The sequence below is a fragment of the Primulina tabacum genome, chromosome 11 (genome assembly GCF_025594145.1).
Source record: "Primulina tabacum isolate GXHZ01 chromosome 11, ASM2559414v2, whole genome shotgun sequence".
In the NCBI taxonomy this organism is placed as follows: Eukaryota; Viridiplantae; Streptophyta; class Magnoliopsida; order Lamiales; family Gesneriaceae; genus Primulina; species Primulina tabacum.
The window spans coordinates 35273607-35296635 of NC_134560.1; the positions used below are offsets into that span (position 1 = coordinate 35273607).

General features: G+C 38.1%; 2 protein-coding genes across 3 annotated transcripts; one reads left to right on the top strand and one right to left on the bottom strand.

Annotated features, from left to right (window-relative positions):
* Positions 1–5240: 5240 nt before the first annotated feature.
* LOC142518640 (ATP synthase subunit O, mitochondrial-like) lies at positions 5241–9742 on the top strand. Its single transcript, XM_075621431.1, has 6 exons — positions 5241–5463; positions 5945–5995; positions 6871–7114; positions 8386–8498; positions 9131–9217; positions 9370–9742. Exons 1-6 carry the CDS (start codon positions 5365–5367, stop codon positions 9496–9498), a joined length of 723 nt encoding a protein of 240 aa, XP_075477546.1. The 5' UTR covers positions 5241–5364; the 3' UTR covers positions 9499–9742.
* Positions 9743–10143: 401 nt separating this feature from the next.
* On the bottom strand, positions 10144–22281 carry LOC142519275 (uncharacterized). Of its 2 annotated transcripts, none has more exons than XR_012813745.1 (8): positions 16569–18577; positions 15564–15795; positions 15341–15467; positions 14061–14188; positions 12574–12989; positions 11107–11188; positions 10803–10883; positions 10144–10488 (listed from the first exon to the last, which is right to left on the bottom strand). XR_012813745.1 is itself a non-coding variant. In XM_075622240.1 (8 exons), the coding sequence occupies exons 5-8, from the start codon at positions 12576–12578 to the stop codon at positions 10327–10329; spliced, it is 330 nt and encodes a 109-aa protein (XP_075478355.1). In that variant the 5' UTR covers positions 12579–12989; positions 14061–14188; positions 15341–15467; positions 15564–15795; positions 22171–22281; the 3' UTR covers positions 10144–10326. The 2 variants fall into 2 exon arrangements, 1 of the variants encoding a protein (XP_075478355.1); XM_075622240.1 differs by lacking the exon at positions 16569–18577 and adding an exon at positions 22171–22281.
* Positions 22282–23029: the final 748 nt, after the last annotated feature.

The following is a 23029-nucleotide window of genomic DNA, read 5'->3' on the forward strand; positions in this document are numbered from 1 at the left end:
CAGTACAAAAGGATGGTGGTAACCTTCCTTCCGAAATCCTTTACAAGAACTTGATTGTTGTTGTAGGGTTTGAATTCTTGTTTGAATATACTTTAATATTCCAAGAGTTACTTTTTGTTTTCCAAAGATTTTCTTCACATTTTGTTTCTACATGATACAACATATTGCCATAATTTTGTATTGTATTTTGAATTTCTAAGATCTCCGGAGTGTTTAGAAGAATCCAATACTAATTCCAGGAATATATTATTTTGAATCATTAGTTTATCTTAGGACTCCGATAGTTCCACTTGTTTTATGATATCTAACATTTGTTATATCTTCTTGTTTCAAATATTCGAAAGTTTTGAAATAAACATTGCAAATAATTAACATTAACCACAGTTCGGATCTAATTATTTGAGAAAATTCTACTCCTCAATCAGTTAATTAATCATTAATAATAATTTCGAATGTTTGAAATAATTTTACCTATCCTTAAATATCATTTTTGACCTAGTAAAAATAAACACATATAAGAGTTTTTTTTTTTTGTCATTTTTATTATTTTAAGGAGTTGAAACAAAGTTTTTTGAGTGTAAGAAGTAATGATAAATTTATGTCTGAGTTTGAAAATGTATCTCCAACTTATCCTTCTTTTTCTCGAAAAAAATATTTTAATACCATCTCACAGTATCCCTAATAATTTTTCTAGTTGTTCCGAATTTGAAACAATATAAGTAAAATGTATTTGCAACGCAAAAGGAATCGAAAATTAGTACAGAAATATAGAAATCGGAATATATTTCTACCATTTTGTTCTTTAACATTTCACTTGTGGCTCTCTGATATCATAATTCAGATCAATTAACTATTATATAGGCAAGAAATAAGATCAAAACAAACCGTTCGCCCGGCCGCCATATTAGCTATGCTCTGAAAACTCAGAACAACGATTTTGATATAAATCTTTAAAAAATGTATAAATATCCAAATAAAAATATTTGATTTAAATAATTTATTTGAGAAATATTGATTTTAATAATTTTTTCTCTCAATAATCAAGAAATGATATTATCCAAAAACTTATTCCATGCACGTTAATAACCCAATAATTCAAAATATGGAAATTAAAAAATGGAACTGATTTCCAGAGTGGGTTCAGACTCGGAGACTGAATGAATTTTGCATTTTGGTATGGTAACAAGCCATTTTTGCGATGGATTTTACCTTATAATTTGGTGAAATAGAACTTGACATTTTTATAGAATATACGTGCAGTTGAGGATATCAATGTGTGTGCCTCAAATACGTGCTAAAATTTGGACCTTTTTTTTTTTTTTTTTGATTTTGTGATGTTTGGCATTCTTGCTTTTCACATGGAACACAATTCGATGAAACTAAATAAAATTTGATACTATGTTTCATCACATTCAATTAAGAATGGTAATGGGGAGGGATGGAGCTAGGGCGGGGGCGGGTTTGTCATCCTCATCCATGTCCCTGAATTTCATTCTCACCCTCGTACCCGCCCTGATCCCCGCTTTTTCGGGTTCGAAGAATTTCCAAACCCGAAACTTCGGGGGTCAACTTTACATCCCCACCTTCATCCCTGTTTCAAAAATATTAATAAGACAAGACGATAATGGATTCAAAAACTTCTTAAATCAAAATTTATTATTATCTATTATTATTAGTGATAATATTAATATTAATATCAATATTAATAATAATAATAATATTATTATTATTATTAGTATTTTAGAAATAATAATATTATTATATTATTAATACTAATAATACTGTTATTTTATTATTGATATTATTTTTGGGGAGCGTTCGGGGATGTGGATAGTAATCTCATACCCGTCTCGAACTCGAAAAAATTGGGGATCCCCATCTCCGTTTAGGGTTTTCCCCGTGGGGTTCAAAACCCGTGGGGAAAGTTGTCGTCCCTACATCCAATAGGTCTATGACATTTTATCAGTGCTCAAATAAATGTACACGATAGGTGTGCCGCATATCAAAATTATATATATATTTTTTAAAAAAAAAACAAAGAGAAGGGCACAGAGCTCTCCTTATAAATATAAACTACAATCCTCCCTTTTGCTCAAGTAGATAAAATGAGTTCTAAAGAAATGAAGACCTTGATTCTTGCAACATTGTTTGCCTCATTGGCTCTCAATGCGAATGCCTCCACGACTGCAGTCGATGCAACCTTCCCACCAAGGCGATGCATAACGCCTCCTCGTGGTCGCCGCCCTCCAATACCTTGCCTATCTCGGCCACCTCGATCACCATCTTCACCGCGACCACCACTATTACGATCACCACCACCACGATTTCCAAGACCAACCCCTCTACCACCATCAACATCGCCACCACCCCCACGTCCCACCCGATCTTCACCACCACCACCATCTCTATCAATACCATCACCATTAATCCCACCATCCCTACCTAAACCCCGACCACCACTGACTCCAGCTACCCCACCACCACCACCACCACCAACATCGCCCTCTCTAACTTCAACGCCGCCACCATCACCCCCTTCTCCACCACCTCGACCATGAAGTTGTATTCAGCCCCTAAAAACATACAAAAGACTACTAATCTACCTCATCCATAAGCAATTATTACCATCACAAGATCATAAAGACAACTGATATAAATATTCAGCAACAAGAAAGCTTCCCATACGGAGTAGCATAATAAATGTACTCTTGTTAGTTAAAGGTATTTTCTTGGAGAATTATTCCATTATCTTTATGTACTTTTGGATCTTGTAATGTACTTGAACGTTTCAGTTTATATGAAATAAAACTGCCTCTTTTTCATGGAAATTTATCAAGGCTACATCCCTTGTAATACAATTGTCGCCGCAAGAAAAACACGGATTCGAGACCGACAAATCGATTTTTATTCGGTCTCTATCTACAGCAAAATAGAGACGACGACCGATATTACTAATTTCGATCTCAAATTAGAGACGAGGGCTGTCTTGAGCTATAGTCCATCTAATTTTTTTTATTACCTGTGTAAGTTTTTTTCTACCTCTTTAATTCTCTAAACCTGGAGGAGAGAACGAGCATGGGAGAAAAGTAGAGGAAGAGAAACTCAAAATCCCGTCGACCGCTACCCTCAACTCCGCACGCCGCTGCTGTTCTGGTGTTGCTTGTTAGTAAGGTAAATTGATTTCTTTTTCCTTTCCATTTTTCAAAGAAATTAATATTTCATCGTGATAAAAAAAATTAATGTGCAAAAAATCGTGATAAAAAATTAATGTGTAAAAAAAGTGTTTTTTTGTTTAAATAATATAATATAATGATTTTTTTAAATATATACTAATCTTGTGTGCACGCGTTACGTGCATGTACAGTAAACAAATTTTATATTAGTCTTTGTGTTAAAAAAATCGAAATTAAAATTTAAAATTTTCTGATTTTTAATGAGTAATTTTGATTTTTTTAAAATAAATTTAATTTTGAATGCCAAAAAAGTAAATAGGAACACTAAAAAAAAAAAAAAAATATTTTGGAGATCCTAAAAATTACAGCTAGTTATGACTCTGTTGACTCAAATATTATAATCAGTATATTTATTATTATATTTTTGTAATAATATATAATTTATTAAATTAAGTTCAAGTCTTCCGACTCTAATTTCTGTATTCGTACTTCCCTCCCACGTGCGAGAAAAGTGAAGTTAGAACGATTTATGATGGATTAAAATGAACTCTTATATATAGCAACTTCAGTTAACCGATTTTATAAAAAGAAAATGATTATTATCCTAACTAATATATAAGTCTATTGTGGAATCGTGCTTACATGAACTTGCGTTGTGGCATGACAATAATCTCACTCAAACGAAAACTTAGATTCACATACAAAAAATGCATTGTTAAAATGTCAAAAACGATGGAAATTGTCTTCCATAATTATTTTTATGATGGAAAAGATTGTTGTAATTATATTTATATATAAGAAAGATGAAATTATGCAACAAATTAGGAAGTAAGAAAATACATAGATTTACATAGAAATCCAAGATGGATAAAAAATAATAATAATAATTCAACGGCGTGCATGGAAAGAGAAATCATCATATAAAAAGATTAATGGAGGCTTACCTCTCCTACCACGATCTCAAAAAATTCTCAAAATCAAAGTTGCACCACATAAATTGTTCTGTGTAGTTTTCGTGTTTGAAACAACCGTTGTATGTATTACGTACTTGTAAACAAAACAAAATAATATAATCGAAAATTATATTTTCCCTAAATATCTAGACCAGAGCTCAAGCATAGACAAGCATATTCACGGATATGTAGAAGAATCAAGCTCGAACCAGATAAAAAAGTCGAATTCGAGCTTGAGATTACGAGACATATAAACGAATATGTTTGCGAGACAACTAACCAAGAAGAGCTAAATCTTGAGATGGCGAGCTATCTGAACGAGTCGAGCATGAGCTCGCGAGCTTATTAACAAACATATATGCGAGCTCACGAGCTAAATATTCTTAATTTCTAGCTCGTCTTGATAAAATTAACAAACTAGCTAAAAATTGTTTTTATCGCTCGCGAATAATTTGCTTCATTTATTTCCCAAACCAAAACGACTGTTCAATTCTCCATTGCTCGATGCCAGGCCTGGAGGTCCTGTGGAGTTTGTTCCACAACCGTGCTAGCCCTTACTGAAACAATATTAGCTTTGGTCCTTCCACTGTAGGCTACGACGGCAAGATGCAGGTGTCACGGGCGACGATGCCTTAGTTGCAGCGGCGACCAAGCAACGTCCTTCATTCTTTGACCCGAAGACCTACCCAGTTACTAAAAACTCTTAACTGGATGTTATGCTGTTGTTTCAAAAAATGCTCCTCAAATTCTCGTGTTCGACCCTCACTGCCATTGGTCGCAACTACTCGACCCGATCCATTTATAGAATGAAAAAAATTAGTCGAATTGGATACGAGTTATGTATCACAAAAATAACATGTTGGACGGTCTAACAGGAGTTTGTGTCTAAAAATTTATGCATTTAGTTCTAATTCATATATTATTTTATCTATTATTTAACATAATTATAGTTATATTAAAAATTAAATACATCTTTTATCGTTAAAACAAAACTAAATATAATTAAATTTATATATATATAACATTCCTGTTTATGTTTTGAATATATATATTTAAAATGTCACATTTAGCACTAAATGATATGACACGTGTCACATAATAAATTAGGTTTCAATTTCCCCGAAATCATGCCTCCCCACGTCACAGTTTACCCAACACATCCATTTTCCGATTCCCCTTCGCCGCTGTGAGTTAACAGTGCAGCTACCAAAACAAGAAATAGGAAATCAAAGCTGACAATGGCGGGGCGATTGCGATCGGCGCTTCCAATACTTCGGAGAACCCTAACCAACGACGCTCAGAAAGTGTTCGTCTACCCTTCCTTCGCTAATGCTGAGGTATTGCCGAGAATTGTTCTTATTACATGAAAATGGTTCGATTTCTTTTTTTTTCTTATTTCCCGATCTTGATCTGCTCGGAAGAATTATGCAGACATTTAGATTTAGTGTTTCACGTCAAATTTTTACGAATCTGTCGTGTTTTATCCCTTGCTACAAACTGAATTTGCTCAACGTAATTTCAGTTTTGTTAGTTTTTTTTTTTTTTTTGGTTTTCTGGCGTTTCATTTACGTTTCCAATAAGCGAGTATATTGTTCTTCTAAATGTTATGTTTTATTCCGCCTATATTCATAAAGTAGCGTCATTTATAACTGGGGAGTCATCATTTCTGTAAGGAAAGCAAGGGAAAGTAGAATAAGTATTGGCGTTCAGTATTACGTGATATTTAAATTGTGATCGTTTTGTTGTTTGGAAATACTCTTATGGAGAATCCCTAGATAAGTGGGCTTCTATTCAGTTGTTGGTTGTTATTTATTGCAGTTTTCGAGGAACTATGCAACTACCTCTCCTGTGAAGGAGCAAAAAGTCAAGGTAATGACCATTTTTTGCGGTTGTATGTCATTTGACTATATTGATGCGTATTTGTACACATTCATGTCTTTGTAATGAGAAGGTACGCTTCTTTTCACAGGAAATAATGACAATTTTCACGAGCTTAGACAATTTGAGTTATCTAAGCTGAAGGTTACCCTGAATAAATTTTTTATTCTTCTAGATTTTTATGTCTTGAATCATTGTCGTTTGCCACCAGTATGTGTTATATTCATTGTTAACATTCAGATGTTCTTTTATCCTCGTGAATGCTGCAAAAGATATCTGTTCATCAGGCCTTTGTGTTTCTGCATCTTGTTTTATTTATGTTTTGAAACAGACTATGAGGCTAATGTTTGTACAACTGCATCTTTTAAGTCATGTTGTCATTATAAATATACTTATGATACAAATATCCTTCTCTATTTTATCTACAGTACATAGATCATCAGTAGGCTCTGTATTTATCTTACTTTGGTGCTTGTTTTTATGAATTGTGTTACACATTTTTTAATCATGTAGTTCTTCCACAGAACTAATATTTAACTCAAACTTTACTGAGGACTAAAGTTTGTTTCTGAACTCCTTCTGATATTCAGTTCCATGCCATACCATTTGGGTTACTTGATTGTCTAACATCAGAAGTTTAGTCTTTAAAAACTTATTATTATTTTGATTTGTCTTTATTCATAAATGTGAGATTTATGAGCGTATATGTAACTCATGATTTGCTAGGGAGTTGAGTTATTGATTTTCCCTTGCCCATTTCAACACCATTTTTTCTGATGCAAGAGTTTTAGAAAAGTTCATAAAAAATGCTGCTGAGGCGTTTCTTGCTTACCTGATACCCCATCCCCTTGTTGTATTGTGGTTAGGTACCCTTTGCAATGTATGGTGTCTCAGGAAACTATGCTTCGGCGTTGTACCTTGCTGCTGTTAAAGCTAATGTACTGGACAAGGTTGAATCTGAGCTTCTTGTTCTTATCGAGGCTTCAAAGAAAAGCCCCAAATTTTCTCAATTCATGAAAGATCTATCTGTGACTGCGGATATCAGAATGAAGGCCGTAAATGATATTGGTGCTCAGGCTAAGTTTGATGACATAACAAAAAACTTTTTGGGTATGTGGTTTTGCAAATGAATATTATATTGTGTTTCAGAATGATTTGTTGTTGTTAGTGTGTGTTTGAAAATTCTAATCATTATGGGATACTTCTTTTGCCTTGCCTTGATCTGGAAGTGGTTTATTGGTACTCTTATATATAATATAAGCGCTAAAGTAAACAATCAAATGACTATGACTTTGTTGTGAAATACTGTAAATCTTACCACATACATCTAGATATGGGGGTTATATCACTTTGGTAGGTCATGCTAATGTTGAGGACTATTTGAATTCACCACAGTAAGAGTATCTAATTACTTTGTTTATTAGCTTTGAGATATGAGACTCATTCCTCTGTGCTAGTTCTTTTTTCATCACATCTCATCTGACTCGCTACTCTCTTGATATATTTTTAAAATTATTTTTCCTCTTAATTTTGACGGTACAGAGCTTCAATGTTTATGCTCTCTTAACCAGTTTTTTGTCTCCATCCTTGTTGCTTTGCTGTGAAAGATATATTCTCCTTTATGGTTTCATTTGTCTAAGTGGAAACCAAATGCTTGAGGTGGGTCTTGTAATTAGTACTACATCATGAATTAGGAAGTCTTTTCAAAAAAATTAAACCATATAGTACTAAATTTCCATGTGGTTCTCTTACTCAGATATTTGAGGCATTCAAAACTTGCTGGAACAATATACAATTGTTACACTTTTTTGTACCAATTAGGTTTCTTTCATCAAGTATTAGTTATGAAGCAACAATTTTTTATTGGGGTTGATTATCTGCAGTCTTGTGCCATGTTGGATTTGCTTATCTGCAGTTGTTTTGTCCCTTGTTGGATTTGCATTATTTGGGCAAAATTGTACTTAAAATTTCATTGTAAGCTGAAAATCGCAGAGGCTATGATATTTGAATTTAAGAAATTCTTAGCATGCAAGTTGTTTATCCTTTTTTCGTTATTTTTTCACGAGTAAACATTTCACTTAATTACTAGGACCAGTAATAGAAATAAGCACATGCACAACATCTTTAAAAAACTTATACTCTAGTACTTCAGAATAAACTAAGACTCAATATGCAACTATCTCCTTTGTCATTCATCGAATTCCTACTCTTTTGACATGAACAAAATCTTGACAAGTCAATGCCACCTTGGAGCTTGACGCTCTTATTTTATGTTCATGTCTACCATCCATCCCATTGTCTTTCTTATTACATTGTCTGCTTGTGTCATTTAGTGCATATATAAAGTATATAACATGTCTTATGGCATTTGGTTGTACCAGCTGTCGTTGCTGAATCAGGGAGGTTGGGACATATAGAACGGATAGCTCAGAGATTCTCAGAGCTGACCATGGCACATAGAGGAGAAGTTAAAGCTACTGTAACCTCTGTTATTGTAAGTTCATCATTTGGAATATGGTTTTAGATAGACTAATCTTTTCTGCTTTTGCAAATCATACGCCTCACTATCTTGGTACTGGATTTGTGCTTGTGCAGCAACTATAACCATCATACCGCGAGACATATCTTCATAATCTAAGCGTGCAGGGGTTAGAAAAAATATTCATACTTGTGTAATGTATAAATATATGCTATTTACTTCTATATAAAATATATGGGATTAGAAAAACATTTTTTATTCCCAAAAATGTCCTGCCAAAAATCACCACAAGCAAATTATCTATTATTATCATATACTAAGCATCAAGAATCGGGAGATATTATATGTAATTTTCATTTAAAAAATGTCATTAATTATATTTTGTTTTTTTATAAGTTGATATTATAATTAGTTCTCGATAATTTTATGACAATCCATTCTGTACATGCAGCGTGTCTGTATTGTCTTCGACATCAACACAGTCCAGATATTTAGTAATGTTAAACAAATGTTAGCTTTGCAACTATCAATCCTGAGTGTCTGTGTGACAAAGAAAGTTATCGTTTCGACTAATATTCTTCAAATTTTTTGTCGCTCTTTTATTCTTCATCTTTTTTTACTCATGATTCCTGTTCTTGAATGACAAGGCTCTACCTCCAGAGGAAGAGAAAGAATTGAAGGAGACATTGCATGATATACTTGGGCAAGGGAAGAAAGTTAAGCTTGAGCAGAAGGTGTGCGCTTTCAGTCATTTCTATTTTTTTTTTTTTTTAAAAACACACCTACACCCACACCCACACCCACACCCACACCCACATTCATCTGTTGGTGATTCTAGTCGCCATCAGCGATGGATGTATCCACAATTTTACTGGTCGATCTGCAGATTGACCCCAGCATTCTTGGTGGACTCGTGGTTGAATTCCAGCAAAAAGTTTTTGACATGTCCATAAAGACTAGGGCACTTCAGATGGAGCGATTCCTACGCCAGCCTATCAACTTGGATGCCCAATAAATGGTTAGAATATGTAGAACCATATTTTGTTGTGATTCCCAATCATTTGGCCTAAACACTCGGAGATTGACGAGCAATGAACTCTTTTGATGCTCACAATTTTGTTGTGCGGTGCTTGCAAATAAAAGCTACTCCCGTTCTCATCTGTTCGAGTCATGGGCAACTCGTTTGAATTTCATTGGTTTGATGAGGGATTTTTGTGCAATTTCTTTAAAAAATTTCCAACTTATCAAGGGATTCTATATAGGGAATAGATTGTAATGACGTAATGCTCTTCAATGCACTCATGCATTGAAGAGCATTTTGTCATCCTTCAATTGTCCAGTGAGGGGTGTTCAACTAACTAAACCAGAGCCAAACTATTGCAATAATGTTAAATATACAATTTATTTATTGGCATATATAACTCTAATTTATAAAAAAAAAAAAACTAATAAGTAGATATTTTCTCAATCCTAACAATTAGTGTCAAGAATTCAACGCAAACTAATATTTATTTTAATATTTTCATTTAAAACTTTTTTCTCAAATTTTGACCATAAACATTAGCAGGTTAACGATATGGAAAAAAATTACTATCCTAGAAAATGAAAACCGATGAATATTCGTACTACAAATATCCAAAAATATACAAGCAAATAAAAATGGCTTTGCAATCAGGACATGCGCTTCATTGCATTTTGGTGGGCCTTTAATGTAACATATAATGTAGTACACAATTTAGTGAAGATCTAAATATATGAATATTTCTGCTAAATATAATCGACCTTTTTTCTCTGAAACTTTGAAGGAGATAACAAGAAACTCAATAAAGGGAAGTAATATAAACTAGGGATATATCATCTCTTCTCTGATTGAATATGGAGGAGGTAACCGTGACTTGGAACTAGCAAAAGTATCCGAATAGCAGAGCGGTGTCTCTGTAAGAGGTGAATCTAATACATAATCTAGAATAGCAACCAGCGTCTCCTCGAAAAATGATTTCAGTGTCTGCAAGATTCAAAAGACATGTGACAAAGATTGATTCGATGGTCAAGACGAATCGTATAGTAGAACTATGAAAAGGATACCGAGGCAGATGCGGGAATCAAAGGATAATAACAAGTGATAGAGTGTCTCTGTTAAAGAGGTTCATAAACTGTGCAAGGAAATTGATACATGGAATGCAGTTAAACATAAATAACCAAGAACGTTCTTCCGCTGTCCTCAGAATGCAAATAAAAGCCATGTTATAAAATTTTATAACAGATTACAGAAGTAATGCAAATTATAAGCATCATATTTTTGAAAATGTGATGACTTACAGTGAATTTCAGAAAAGCAGCATCAGCTTTGCGCTTCCATACAGCGTTTCCAGGCGCTGAATGGACAAAACCCAGGAAAGGCTACATGTATTTTAAGGTAGTGTTAAAAGAACAACGAACATGCCAAACTAACATGTTACATTACCCTTTATAGAATAATAGTTATTAATTTAATCAAGAAAGCAATCAGAGTAAAGACCGCGGATAAGACGGACATAATATTTTTATTTCCTTTTTCAATGTCTCCAGGAAGGAGGGAAGGAACAAGAATGAATGGACAAGATGGGAAGACGAGTTCACGTACTTCCACTACTTCCCGAGGATTTGTTTTAGGATCATAATTACGCAAGACTGAATTCACCATAAATCTGGTACTTTTCAAGAACCTACATAAAAATGAGCAGACAAAAATAAGGACTATGTGTTTATGCAAAGAACTATAGCAAATCAAATTATGTTTACCGCCCCAATTGCAACACTTCAAGTGTAATAATTTCATATCTAAATTATTTACCTAAATTATCATTAATTATGGAAATTTAAATTATTTTTATTAAGCAAAATGTGTATTCCAAAAAATATCGTTAACAAAATTTTATTTTTATCGAGATGTAATTCTTTTCACCTGTTTTTAAATAATTTATAAATTTTTATTGATATCTTAACACTAGCAAAAATTGCCTATGTTTGATTACCAGTAATTCTAAAAGAACCAGCAGCAAAAACATTCTTGTTTGCCAAATATTGCATTTGTCTCATCGACTTAAAGGAAAAGAAAAAGAACTCTGAATTACCAGTAACCAGATTTTGCTGCCTAGATGCACAAACATATTTACTGAAGTAAATTTTGCATCTAACGGATACAGTTGAACCTAGTCTGTCAACCAAATGTTTTTTTTTTAATCTAACTGCTCAACTAACAAATGTTGCAAATTTGACTGACTTAAGACACTAACTAATCAAACTTATCCAATGGTAAAGAAACTTGTCTAAAACTCATTCCTCAGCCCACTGAAAACAACTAAATGGCATTCAATGGAGAATTTTAGGTATTCTTTCATGAAAAGAAGTAAAGACGTGGTCAAGGCCTTCAACGGTATGGAATCTATCTTGGGGAACACCCGCTGAGTCAGTTTCAAACTGCAACAAAATTGGTTTTAATATCTTAAAATGAACGATTTTAAAATAAGTAAGCTCCAAGTTGTTCTGCTGCTAAATCACACAACCTGTTCATTTCGAAGTCCTGACTGGACAATAACTTCACTACAAATTACTGGGAATTATTAAATTAGTTAGTTCTAAACTCAATCTTTAAAACATATCATTATGATGATTCATTATCTTCGTATACATACTCAATCATCCCAAAGAAAAGGTAAGAAAGAACCAAATTGCATCAGTTCTAGAGAATCATGGGACGCCTTCCAGCAGAAAGCTTATGAAAGATACAGTTATTTTTTTCAAGGTCGGCACAATCTCATTTTAATGCTCGTAACGTAATACTATGGATATATTCAGCAAAACCTGTTTAATTCTTGGATGAAAAAGTGATCAACTAAACAAGGATTTCGAGAAAAGAAAAGATAAATAAACAAAAGATGCAGAAGAAAGAAAATTAAACAATTCCACATGAACCAGGCTTAGATAAAGATCATTCATTCTTCAGGGATAACACTTGCTTACATACCACAAAACTACTAAGTACTAACTAGTAAGGTATCAAAATTCCAACACCGTTTATTATGTCAGGTGATTAAGTGAGAAAATTTACCTCATTAATGGTATTTATGCCTCCATTGAGAGTAAACTGCAAGTCTGGAAAGTCCCGCACAAGAGCATAGTAGTACTCGTATATGCATATTTTGAGCCAAACAAATGTGAATGACAATAACAAAATCATTTAGAAAGGGAAAAAACTAAATCAATCGCAGATAGAAACGTCATTTAAATTAGGCAAATCAAAGAGATGACAACAAATATGTGATACACTAAATGCATACTTCAAGGGAGGGATATATCTATTTTTTTTTTGGGTGATTCCGTTAAGTAATGCCTTCCTGGAGTGTATTATGAAATGCTTTGTTGGCGATTGAGATGAGACCTTATAAATGAAATCACCTGCGGAAGAAGGAAAATGGTCGATTCTGTGGACAATCACAAACCCGACCAAGTTTTGATCATGGGATCCTAGATAAGATGCAGAATGAGTAATCATAAAAATCAAGTCAATCTAGGACACAAAAATTAATAAAAATGTGGCATTATTTCAAACCTCAAGAACTTTCACGAGTAAAATCGCCATTTTCCAAATAAATCAAAAGTGAAGAATGTGAGACAGAAACGAGCGAAGACAGGGTTTATAAACATGGATTATTGATTTAACAAAACAAGTACATGGTTAGATTGTCCATATATTACTACAAGATTATGAAAGAAAAAACATAAAAAAGACTATACTTATGTCTATAGTGGTACTTCAAATATGACAAGGGTGCATTCATTGTAGGCATCACAAGTCTGCATGCTTAAAACTAGAATGATTGATTAAATGAAATGGGAAGATGACAATTACGACAACAAAAAGAATTGCAGTAAAGAGTAATTAGGAAGCACATCCAAGAACTCGTAAATCTGTACATACTACATATAGACACAACCTACACAGGTACGGTTATTCAGAAGTCACGGGTAAACAATAAGCTCACTGGTTGATCTTTCGTCCTCATTCAACTTGAAAATGCAGAAAGATTTTGCAGTATTTGCTACAAAAATTATAAAATGGTGTTTATATATAAACTTGTAGAATGAAGGTCCGCAACAAATCGATATTGTAAATTAATTATACAAAAAGTGTGAAATAAAACAATGATTGGTCAATGAAAAAAGAAAGAAAAGGCATGATTCTACAATGTTTGTGTTCTTATTATTTGATTTAAAATGTGAATAAATGTGCTTTTGACAATTTAAAATGAAGCTAAAATTTTCGAAATCAACCAGTCCAAATAAACATATTCCAATTATTCTTAGGTAGACAAAACAGAGTATGGTTATGTAAACATCAGTAACTGGAAATGTATGAACACCAATCCGATAACCCTATTTTGGAAGCCAGGTAAAATTAAAAGAGAAGAACAATTTTAAATTTGAATGTCTGTATGAAAGCAGCGTAAGAACTTGCACAGTTCATTATACGAATCATGGTCATCAACACCAATTGTGCATTTCACACTTACAGGAACATTCGTCTAAGGAACTCACTTGAGATTAATCTCATCATATCCATAAGAATTTGCAAGTTGAGTTGCCATAGCAAGGTTAACCAAATCATTTCCGCCAATTTGGAGCGCTATCGGATGCTGCTCGGGACCAAATGCCAAGAACTTGTCCTGGCAGTTATACAGAAATCAAGGACGTCAGATGACACAATAACGTGAACATATCAGACACATGGCACACTGATTGCACAAAACACACCACTTCAAGTTAAAAAGCATCCAGCAGCATTCATAAGGAATACTCTAAATAAGCATGCACACAGCTAAGAGCATGAATGCAATGGGAACAACTGAAACATCAAGTATAAAAGGAAAATTTAGTCGTTCAATAACTCAAAAAGCGACAACATACAACATCTGAAAACACATACGAGTTTCTTGTCTAGCTTCTTTATCAGAAGTGGAATAGTTTTTGACCTTCCACATTAGATTTTGACGAACAACAATTTTAACATCAAGCATGGTGTCATGATATTTGATATTAGGATTGCATTAAACCTTTTATCCACATCTTCAAACATTAAAAAATAGAAGAAAAATAGTTAGTGCTCATTTCAAATTTTCTCAACTACAGACACACATCGGGAGTGAGGTACATGCATACTTATTTAGCATTTATGGAACTATGGGATGTTCAAAACAGTAGAGAGTGAAAACAAAAGGAATAAAACAAGTTTACTTAGCTTCCTATGCCTTCTCGCAAACATGGAAATCAATCTTGTTTCACAATTTTTGCCTAACCCAAACTGCTTCATTTCCAAATTTGTCCACAAAAATCCCAGTACGGTAATAGAAATCGTGACCCCTAAGCATCATATCAATTATGTTAAACAGCTTCTCAAAACATTCCTAATTCCAGAAACCTTTCTTAGGCTGTGAAAGTTATGGATCTGTAGGCTTGGCCTTGCTAGTGGACGTTTCTTAACTCAAAAGTGTAGCGGCTAGTTGTTTTGTTCAACTTCTATTCAACTTTCAACATTTTCAAATTCAATTTTCTCCAACAATCTCAATGTTCCTTCCTTGAAACCATGCATCACCAAAAAAATTCTAAAACTTACTCGCTGCAAGTAAGAATAAAATAAAAATCCTCATACCAACTTCCAATAATTTCTTACCCAACACACTTTCAAATATGTTTTGAAGTTTTTGAGTGGATAGAAAACCCATCCAACTATCCAAGTGCCACTGTATTTGCAGATACAACACATTTTCCTTCTGATGGAAACAAAAAAAGGGAAAGAAACAATTTCCGGAAATAAGTACCAAATCTCCCTTCTATGGTTTCTGCAGCAATCATTTCGGTGTACAGCCATGCATGTTTCGTTAAGTAGCGGGCCAAAGTTCTGTAGTAGTTGACTAGTTGTTTGTGCATTCCACCATCGGAGCCACACTGGATGGATATCAAATAGAACAGTAAATATATTACACACGACCAACCACAGACCTACTAAAAAGAAACATAGTTGAAAACTCAAAAGAAGATCACCTGAACCATGGGGGAGGGTACCGAGCAGCAACCATTATAGACTCTCTATGACTTGGGTGCTTACGATGATATAAATGTATTGTTTGATTTCAACAGATTCAGTAAATTAAGTTCGATGACAATCTGGCATTGCATTTCAGGAAAGCAGAACGAACAGGAGTAAAAGAACCAAACAATTATGTCCAGCAGACAAAGCCACCCTATCCTTGATGCTGCTTGTTTTTTAGTATACCTAAATAGTTTAGTCAAAACACAAATGACACGAGAGGATGCCAATCTTGACCATGTAAAGATATTATCAGAAAAAACATTGTATGCATGACTGCTGATCTAGTTGATACCAACAAACTGTTGAGATAGACAAATCGGTAAAGAACCAAGACGTGAGTCTTTGCCTAGTTGATTCCATCAATTAAGGTTACCTCACAGATAGGATTATAAGTGGCATACAGTACCTTGTTTCCACAAAATCAATGAAAATGAAAAGAGAGGACATTTTGGACTGACTAATGATGTGTCTGACAAGTGGCGGAGCAAGTCTATTCTCTCTTAAATTTTCCTTAACCATACACCATTTTATATATACAGCACATGCATGTAAATCATAAAACAAGTTTTTAGTTAGTTGCTAAATAAGAGATCAACACTAATAGTTACTTAGCTACTTGTCAGAAACGAAAAAGGCATCATAAAAATTCTATTTTTGTATCAATAGAAAGCATTGAATGAAATCAATAGATTATTTCCCCAATCTTTTCTCTAGTTCTCCCTCTCCACAACTTCTCACATCTATAGCTTGAACCAAGCTGGAATTCGTTCTATAGGAATTTGAGTTCCTATCATGGATCTCACCTCTCTAAGTTTTCCTATTTATGACTCCGGTACTGTATCTACCTCACCTTCATAGCTTTCTTTATCTCAAGCAAGCTCACCCGAATTTCAACTTATTCAAATTCATCCACAAAAATGCATACGACCGATATCCCAAAACAGGGTGATACTCACGGGAAATTTAGGGTCCGATCCACGCAAGCGTCACTAATCCAGACACGGGCTCCAAAATTACCCTGGGCCTGAAATCACAAATAAGACCGTTAGGAGGGGGCCAGGAGAGTATCCTGGCGTAGCCCCTCCGACGCTCAAGTCAGAGACTGAGGATGTATGGGGGGAGCAGCTAAGGGCGCTGCTGAAAACAATATAGTGAATCCAATAACTGTACACTCAAACCTGGTATTTATAGGAGAATACATGGGCCCTTGATGGGCTTGTCTTCCTTTTGAGCTAGGGATGGGCCAAGGGTAATGGGCCCATCCATGGGGTATCACCAGTCTCCCCTCCCGAGTCGAACTGAATCGTAGGTTCAAAGTTCGATTAGATGTGTTGTCCTCGGGTCACCGGGTACGAGTTGTGTATTTTCTTCCGGTCGTTTGTCAGTCTCCAAAGATTTGGAAACAAATTAAATCATATCGCAATCTTGTTATAGTTTTCTCTTCAATTCGTTCACCAGCTCTCCCCCCCCATGCCCGAGTCCTCGCCTCGCTACCCTCGCCGAAACCCCATTCAAGCTCGCCCAGCCCCACGAATCCAAGCGCCCAGCCCCGTGCGCCGCGCTTCGCCATCCTCCCGCTCGCCCTGCCGAGCTCGCCCAGCCGAGCCCCCTGCCCCTCGTCTCCTGCCGAGCGCCCATCCGAGCCCCTCGCTCGCCCAGGCACCCAGCCCCGCGCGTCGCGCCTCGCCATCCTCCCGCTCGCCCTGCTGGGTGCCACGCTCGCCCCTCGCCCAGGCCCACACGCCCGCCTCGCCTGCCTCGCCGTCTCCCTGCCCAGCCGAGCTCGCCCAAGCCCACGCGCCAGCTCCTCGCCACGCTCGCCCCTCGCCCCCTCGCCTGCCAGCACCTCGCCCAAGCTTCGCCCTCGCCACCTCGCCCCCTCGCCTAAGCTCGCCCAGCCGAGCTCCCACGCTCGCCTAGCCAAGCACTCGCCCTCGTCGAGCGCCACGCTCGCCCAGCCAAGCTCTCGCCCGGCGCCCCCAGCATGCCTGCTCGCCCAGCCAAGCTCTCGCCCGGCGCCCCCAGCACGCCTGCTCACCCAGCCAAGCGCTCGTCCCCTCCGAGCGCCACGCTCGCCCAGCCAAGCGCTCGCCCGGCGCCCCTAGCACGCCTCACGCCGCTCCACCCTCGCCCAAGTGCGCCTGCTCGTCCAGCGCCCCCCATCTCGCCTCGCACACCCGCTCAGCCCGCAGCCACTCGCTCGCCTCTTCACGCTCGCCCAACGCATCGAGCGCTCGTCCAGTACGTTGAGAATTTTGATATATTCCCTTGCGAATGGTTGTGTGATTTCTGAAAAAATTATGGGGGCGTTGCCCCCACACCCCCACGACCTGACCGGGCAGGTCGATCCCCGCGACCTGACCGGGCAGGTCGATCCCCGTAAACTCTGCTCCCCGTAAACATCTTTTGTTATCGACTAACCAAATAAATTTTTCTCTTCCCAAACTTTGCTCCTCTGCTAGGCGATGTCTTAGCAGGAAAATAAAAACTCAACATCTCCACCCTCTAACTCCTCTGCTAGGTGACACCTTAGCAGGAAAAATAAATTTAATTCTCCTCATCCACTCTTCTCCTCTGCTAGGCGATGCCTTAGCAGGAAAATAACATTTTTCTCCTCCCAAACTCCGCTCCTCTGCTAGGTGATGCCTTAGCAGGAAAATAAAAATTCACTACCCCCACCCTCTAGCTTCTCTGCTAAGCCGGGTCTTAGCAGGAAAATAAAATTCAACTCCTCCATCTAACTCCTCTGCTAGGTGATACCTTAGCAGGAAAATTTAAATTCAACACCTCCACCCTCTAACTCCTCTGCTAGGCCGGGCCCTAGCAGGAAAATAAAATTCAACTCCTCCATCTAATTCCTCTGCTAGGTGATACCTTAGCAGGAAAATAAAATCAACACCTCCATCCTCTAACTCCTCTGCTAAGCCAGCTAAGTCGGGCCTTAGCAGGAAAATAAAATCAACACCTCCATCCTCTAACTCCTCTGCTAGGCGATGCCTTAGCAGGAAAATAAAGTCAACACCTCCACCCTCTAACTCCTCTGCTAAGCCGGGCCTTAGCAGGAAAAATCAAACTCTCACCTCATCATCTCATAACTCCTCTGCTAAGCCGGGCCTTAGCAGGAAAATAAAATCAACACCTCCACCCTCTAACTCCTCTGCTAGGCGATGCCTTAGCAGGAAAATAAAGTCAACACCTCCACCCTCTAACTCCTCTGCTAAGCCGGGCCTTAGCAGGAAAATAAAGTTAACACCTCCACCCTCTAACTCCTCTGCTAAGCCGGGCCTTAGCAGGAAAATAAAGTCAACACCTCCACCCTCTAACTCCTCTGCTAAGCCGGGCCTTAGCAGGAAAAATCAAACTCTCACCTCATCATCTCATAACTCCTCTGCTAAACCGGGCCTTAGCAGGAAAATAAAATTCAACGCCCCCACCCTCTAACTCCTCTGCTAAGCCGGGCCTTAGCAGGAAAATAAAAATTCTTCTCTTCCACTCTGCTCCTCTCATCGCCGACTCTGCTCCTCTGCTAGGCGATGCCTTAGCAGGAAAATAAATATTCTCCACCTCAGCCTCTACTCCTCTGCTAGGCGATGCCTTAGCAGGAAAAATTTAACTTTTCTCCCCCCCACTCTTCTCCTCTACTAGGCGCAGCCTAAGCAGGTAAAATAAAATTCATATAATCCTCATAATACAAGAACAACCACGAACTTAATATAAGAACTTGGCTTTATTAAATATCAACTGATAACGTAAGACAAATTCAGGAACGAAATACATCAAAAATGAAGTAAAGATGTTCTCTAAGGTGGTAAGCGTTCCCATGCCTCTTTAGAGCCTTACCCAGCGCATTCTCCAACTTTCCTCTCAGCTCCTCTTGTACCTCCACAGGACAAAGTTACCCATTTTGAAGCTTCTCCGAATGACTCTACAACTGCAAGACTGAGCTCAAGCTTCCATGCGAATGCTCGTGACTTCTCTTTTCTTCTTCCTTCACGATTCTCTCATAACAACGACGTGCGACTTTTTGGTCCCCGCACAGGACTCCAACTCCTCTTCCCACAGGAAACTTAAGCTTCTGATGATAACTGGAAGCTACTGCTCTAAAATCCTTCAGGGCTGGTCGTCCTAGAATTCCACTATACGCTGACTGGGTATCTACTACAGTGAAGGCTATCACCTTTGTTACCCGCCGAGGATCAGTCCCCAAGGATAGGGGAAGAACAATCTGACCCAAAGGCAAGATGACGTGTTCTGCAAACCCATACAGCGGGGTGGATACCGGCTCAAACTCAAATCCTCTCATCTTCATTTGATCCAACGTGCTCTTGAACAAGACGTTCACGGAGCTTCCATTATCAATAAATATCCTTGCCACATCATAATTGGCAATGGTGGCCGTCACCACCAAGGCATCGTTATGTGGAGTCACAACGCCCCGGAGGTCTTCCGGCCCAAAGCTGATGACGGGGTCTTGTGGTAAGTCTGCACCACTATATATCTCAAAGTTCTCCAATTTTCTCCCATGTGCTTTCCGAGCTCGCCCAGAGTCTCCATCAGTAGCACCCCCCGAGATCATATGAATCATTCCTCTCGTAGGGTGGTTATCCTCATTCATTCCCCTCCTCGGTTCCACGAGCTCCTGAGGGACATCTTGACATCCACCTTCCCCTCTCTGCTCACCCATCCTCTGATTTATCCATGGAGGGCCTTGACCACGCCTAGGGGGCGAGCGAGACCTTTGTCGACTCCTTAATGAGGATCCTTCTCGTCTATCCCGTGAAGATAATCTAGCACTGTACCCAACCCTTCGCGACTTCTCCCACCTCCCCGCGGGCTCCCTCACCTCCATCACCTCGTCCCGACTCCTATCTAGGGGAACATGGGATGAGAATTGTCTTCTACTACTAGTTCTGTCTTCCTCTCTTTCCCCCGCACCCCTCTTCCTTCCTCCTTTCTCCGCTCCCTCAACTCTACTTCCTCCGGGCCGGCTCTCCATCCTTCTGTACCGTTGGGCATCTTCCAAGTTTACATATTTCTCAGCTCGAGCCAACAGATCATCATAGCTCAACGGAGGCTTCTTGACCAACGACTTGAAAAACTCCCCTCCCCTCAGTCCTTGTGTGAAGGCACTTATCATGATGTCAGGGGTAGCCGCTGGTATTTCCAGCGCTGCACTGTTGAAACGCTGGACAAATTCTCGCAAAGTTTCATTCTCTTGCTGTTTCATCACGAACAGGGTCAAATAATTTTTCTGGTGCCTCTTGCTGCTGGCAAATCTGTGCAAGAAAGCTGTAGCAAAATCGTCAAAAGACTGTATGGAGTTGGGCTGCAGGGTATTAAACCATTGCTGGGCTGACCTCACCAACGTGCCCAGGAACACCCTGCACCTGACTCCATTTGAATATTGATGTAACATGGCCGCATTCTCAAATCTCCCCAAGTGTTCCTCGGGGTCAGTATGTCCATCGTACTCTCCCACATTCGACTGTCGAAAAGTTGGAGGAAGTTCTTCTTCTAAAATGGCTAGTGAAAAGGGACTTCCTCTCTTGGGTGCCGGTGCTCTGCTTCCCAACTGCTGCCTCAACATCTGTATCTCCCTCCACATCTCCTCCATCTCCGGATTCTCCTCACTTGGGAGGGGTCGCGTCTCCTCCACCCTACTCTGACTGCCCTTCACATTCTCCTCTCGCTCCTGGCGAGCGGCCGGCTCTTCTGCAAACATAGACTCTTGATTCCTCTTCATGGCCTCATCCACTGTTCGAGTGATAAATTGGCCCAGCTGTTCCAGGGTCAAGTTTCCCACATTCTCATTGGGATGGGTTTGCTCGACCCTCGTCTCGTGGATGGGCTGCTCAGTTCTGGCCTCTTGACGAGGTTGTTCATGTCTCGTCTCAAGATGCGGTTGTTCTTGTCTTGTCTCAACATGAGATTGTTCGGGTCCCCTCTGAGGACGCGATGATGCCGAGGTAACTCTTCTACTTCCTTTCTTGCCTACCATCTCTACGTCTCAACTCAAGTGTTCCCACAGACGGCGCCAAGTGATACTCACGGGAAATTTAGGGTCCGATCCACGCAAGCGTCACTAATCCAGACACGGGCTCCAAAATTACCCTGGGCCTGAAATCACAAATAAGACCGTTAGGAGGGGGCCAGGAGAGTATCCTGGCGTAGCCCCTCCGACGCTCAAGTCAGAGACTGAGGATGTATGGGGGGAGCAGCTAAGGGCGCTGCTGAAAACAATATAGTGAATCCAATAACTGTACACTCAAACCTGGTATTTATAGGAGAATACCTGGGCCCTTGATGGGCTTGTCTTCCTTTTGAGCTAGGGATGGGCCAAGGGTAATGGGCCCATCCATGGGGTATCACAGGGTATGAAGTGAAAGAAAGAATCTCGAACCTAAACCTCAGCTACAGACAATGGACACAAGCCCGAAAACTGGAGGCTGTATGAACCTCATTCGAAAAGAATTCAAAATGCCCACCAAACTTGGATAAAGGATCCTTTTTCTTGGTTGGTTGGCGAAAATTCAAAGCAAACGTAAAACAGAGACTTACGTCGGAAATTTAGCGGGCTTCGTTGGCCACACTTGGGGTCGGAGACAGCGGAGCGGCCGCCAAGTTTCAATCTTTGCGCTTCCACAGACGAATTTATACATGTATGGTTGAATTTCCTTTACACCCCTAAAGTTAGGTTAATACCTTTTTAACCCACTCAATTTATTGATATATCAGAATTACTCCTTCCATTTTTCCACTTAATTATTTAATCCCATTGTAATATCGATTCATAATTTAAACTTATTTATAATTAATTATATTATTTATTCAATGTTTTATAAGAATTATCCCGACGAAAAAATTATCCCTCATGCGAAATATTAAAAAACATAGAACATATGCATAAAATAATTAAAAACCTTTTAAAATTATGTGTTTTTATAAAAATAATGCATATTTTCTTATTTGCAGGGATTTTAAGCATAATTTTTTTAAAAAATGTTGTTTTAAAATATCATTAATTATATAAAGAGGTTATATGCGGATTTTCACGTAGATTGTTAAATGATCGATTTTACATTATGATTTAGAATAACAAAAAAATTTATATGAGATTTTTTTATGAATTAATTTTTTAGACGTATCTCCAACTCGATCTGATTGATGAACAAATATTATTTTTTATACTTAAAATAATTTTTTATGTAAATATAGATCGATCGACCCGATTAACATCATATCGTCACTGGAGACCTATATCTAAAAGAGTAGGTCTCTTGTGATATGATCTCACGAATCTTTATTTGTGAGACGGGTCAACTATATCGATATTCACAATAAAAAATAATACTCTTAGCGTAAAAAATAATAATTTTTAATGGATTACCCAAATAATAGATCTGTCTCACAAAATACG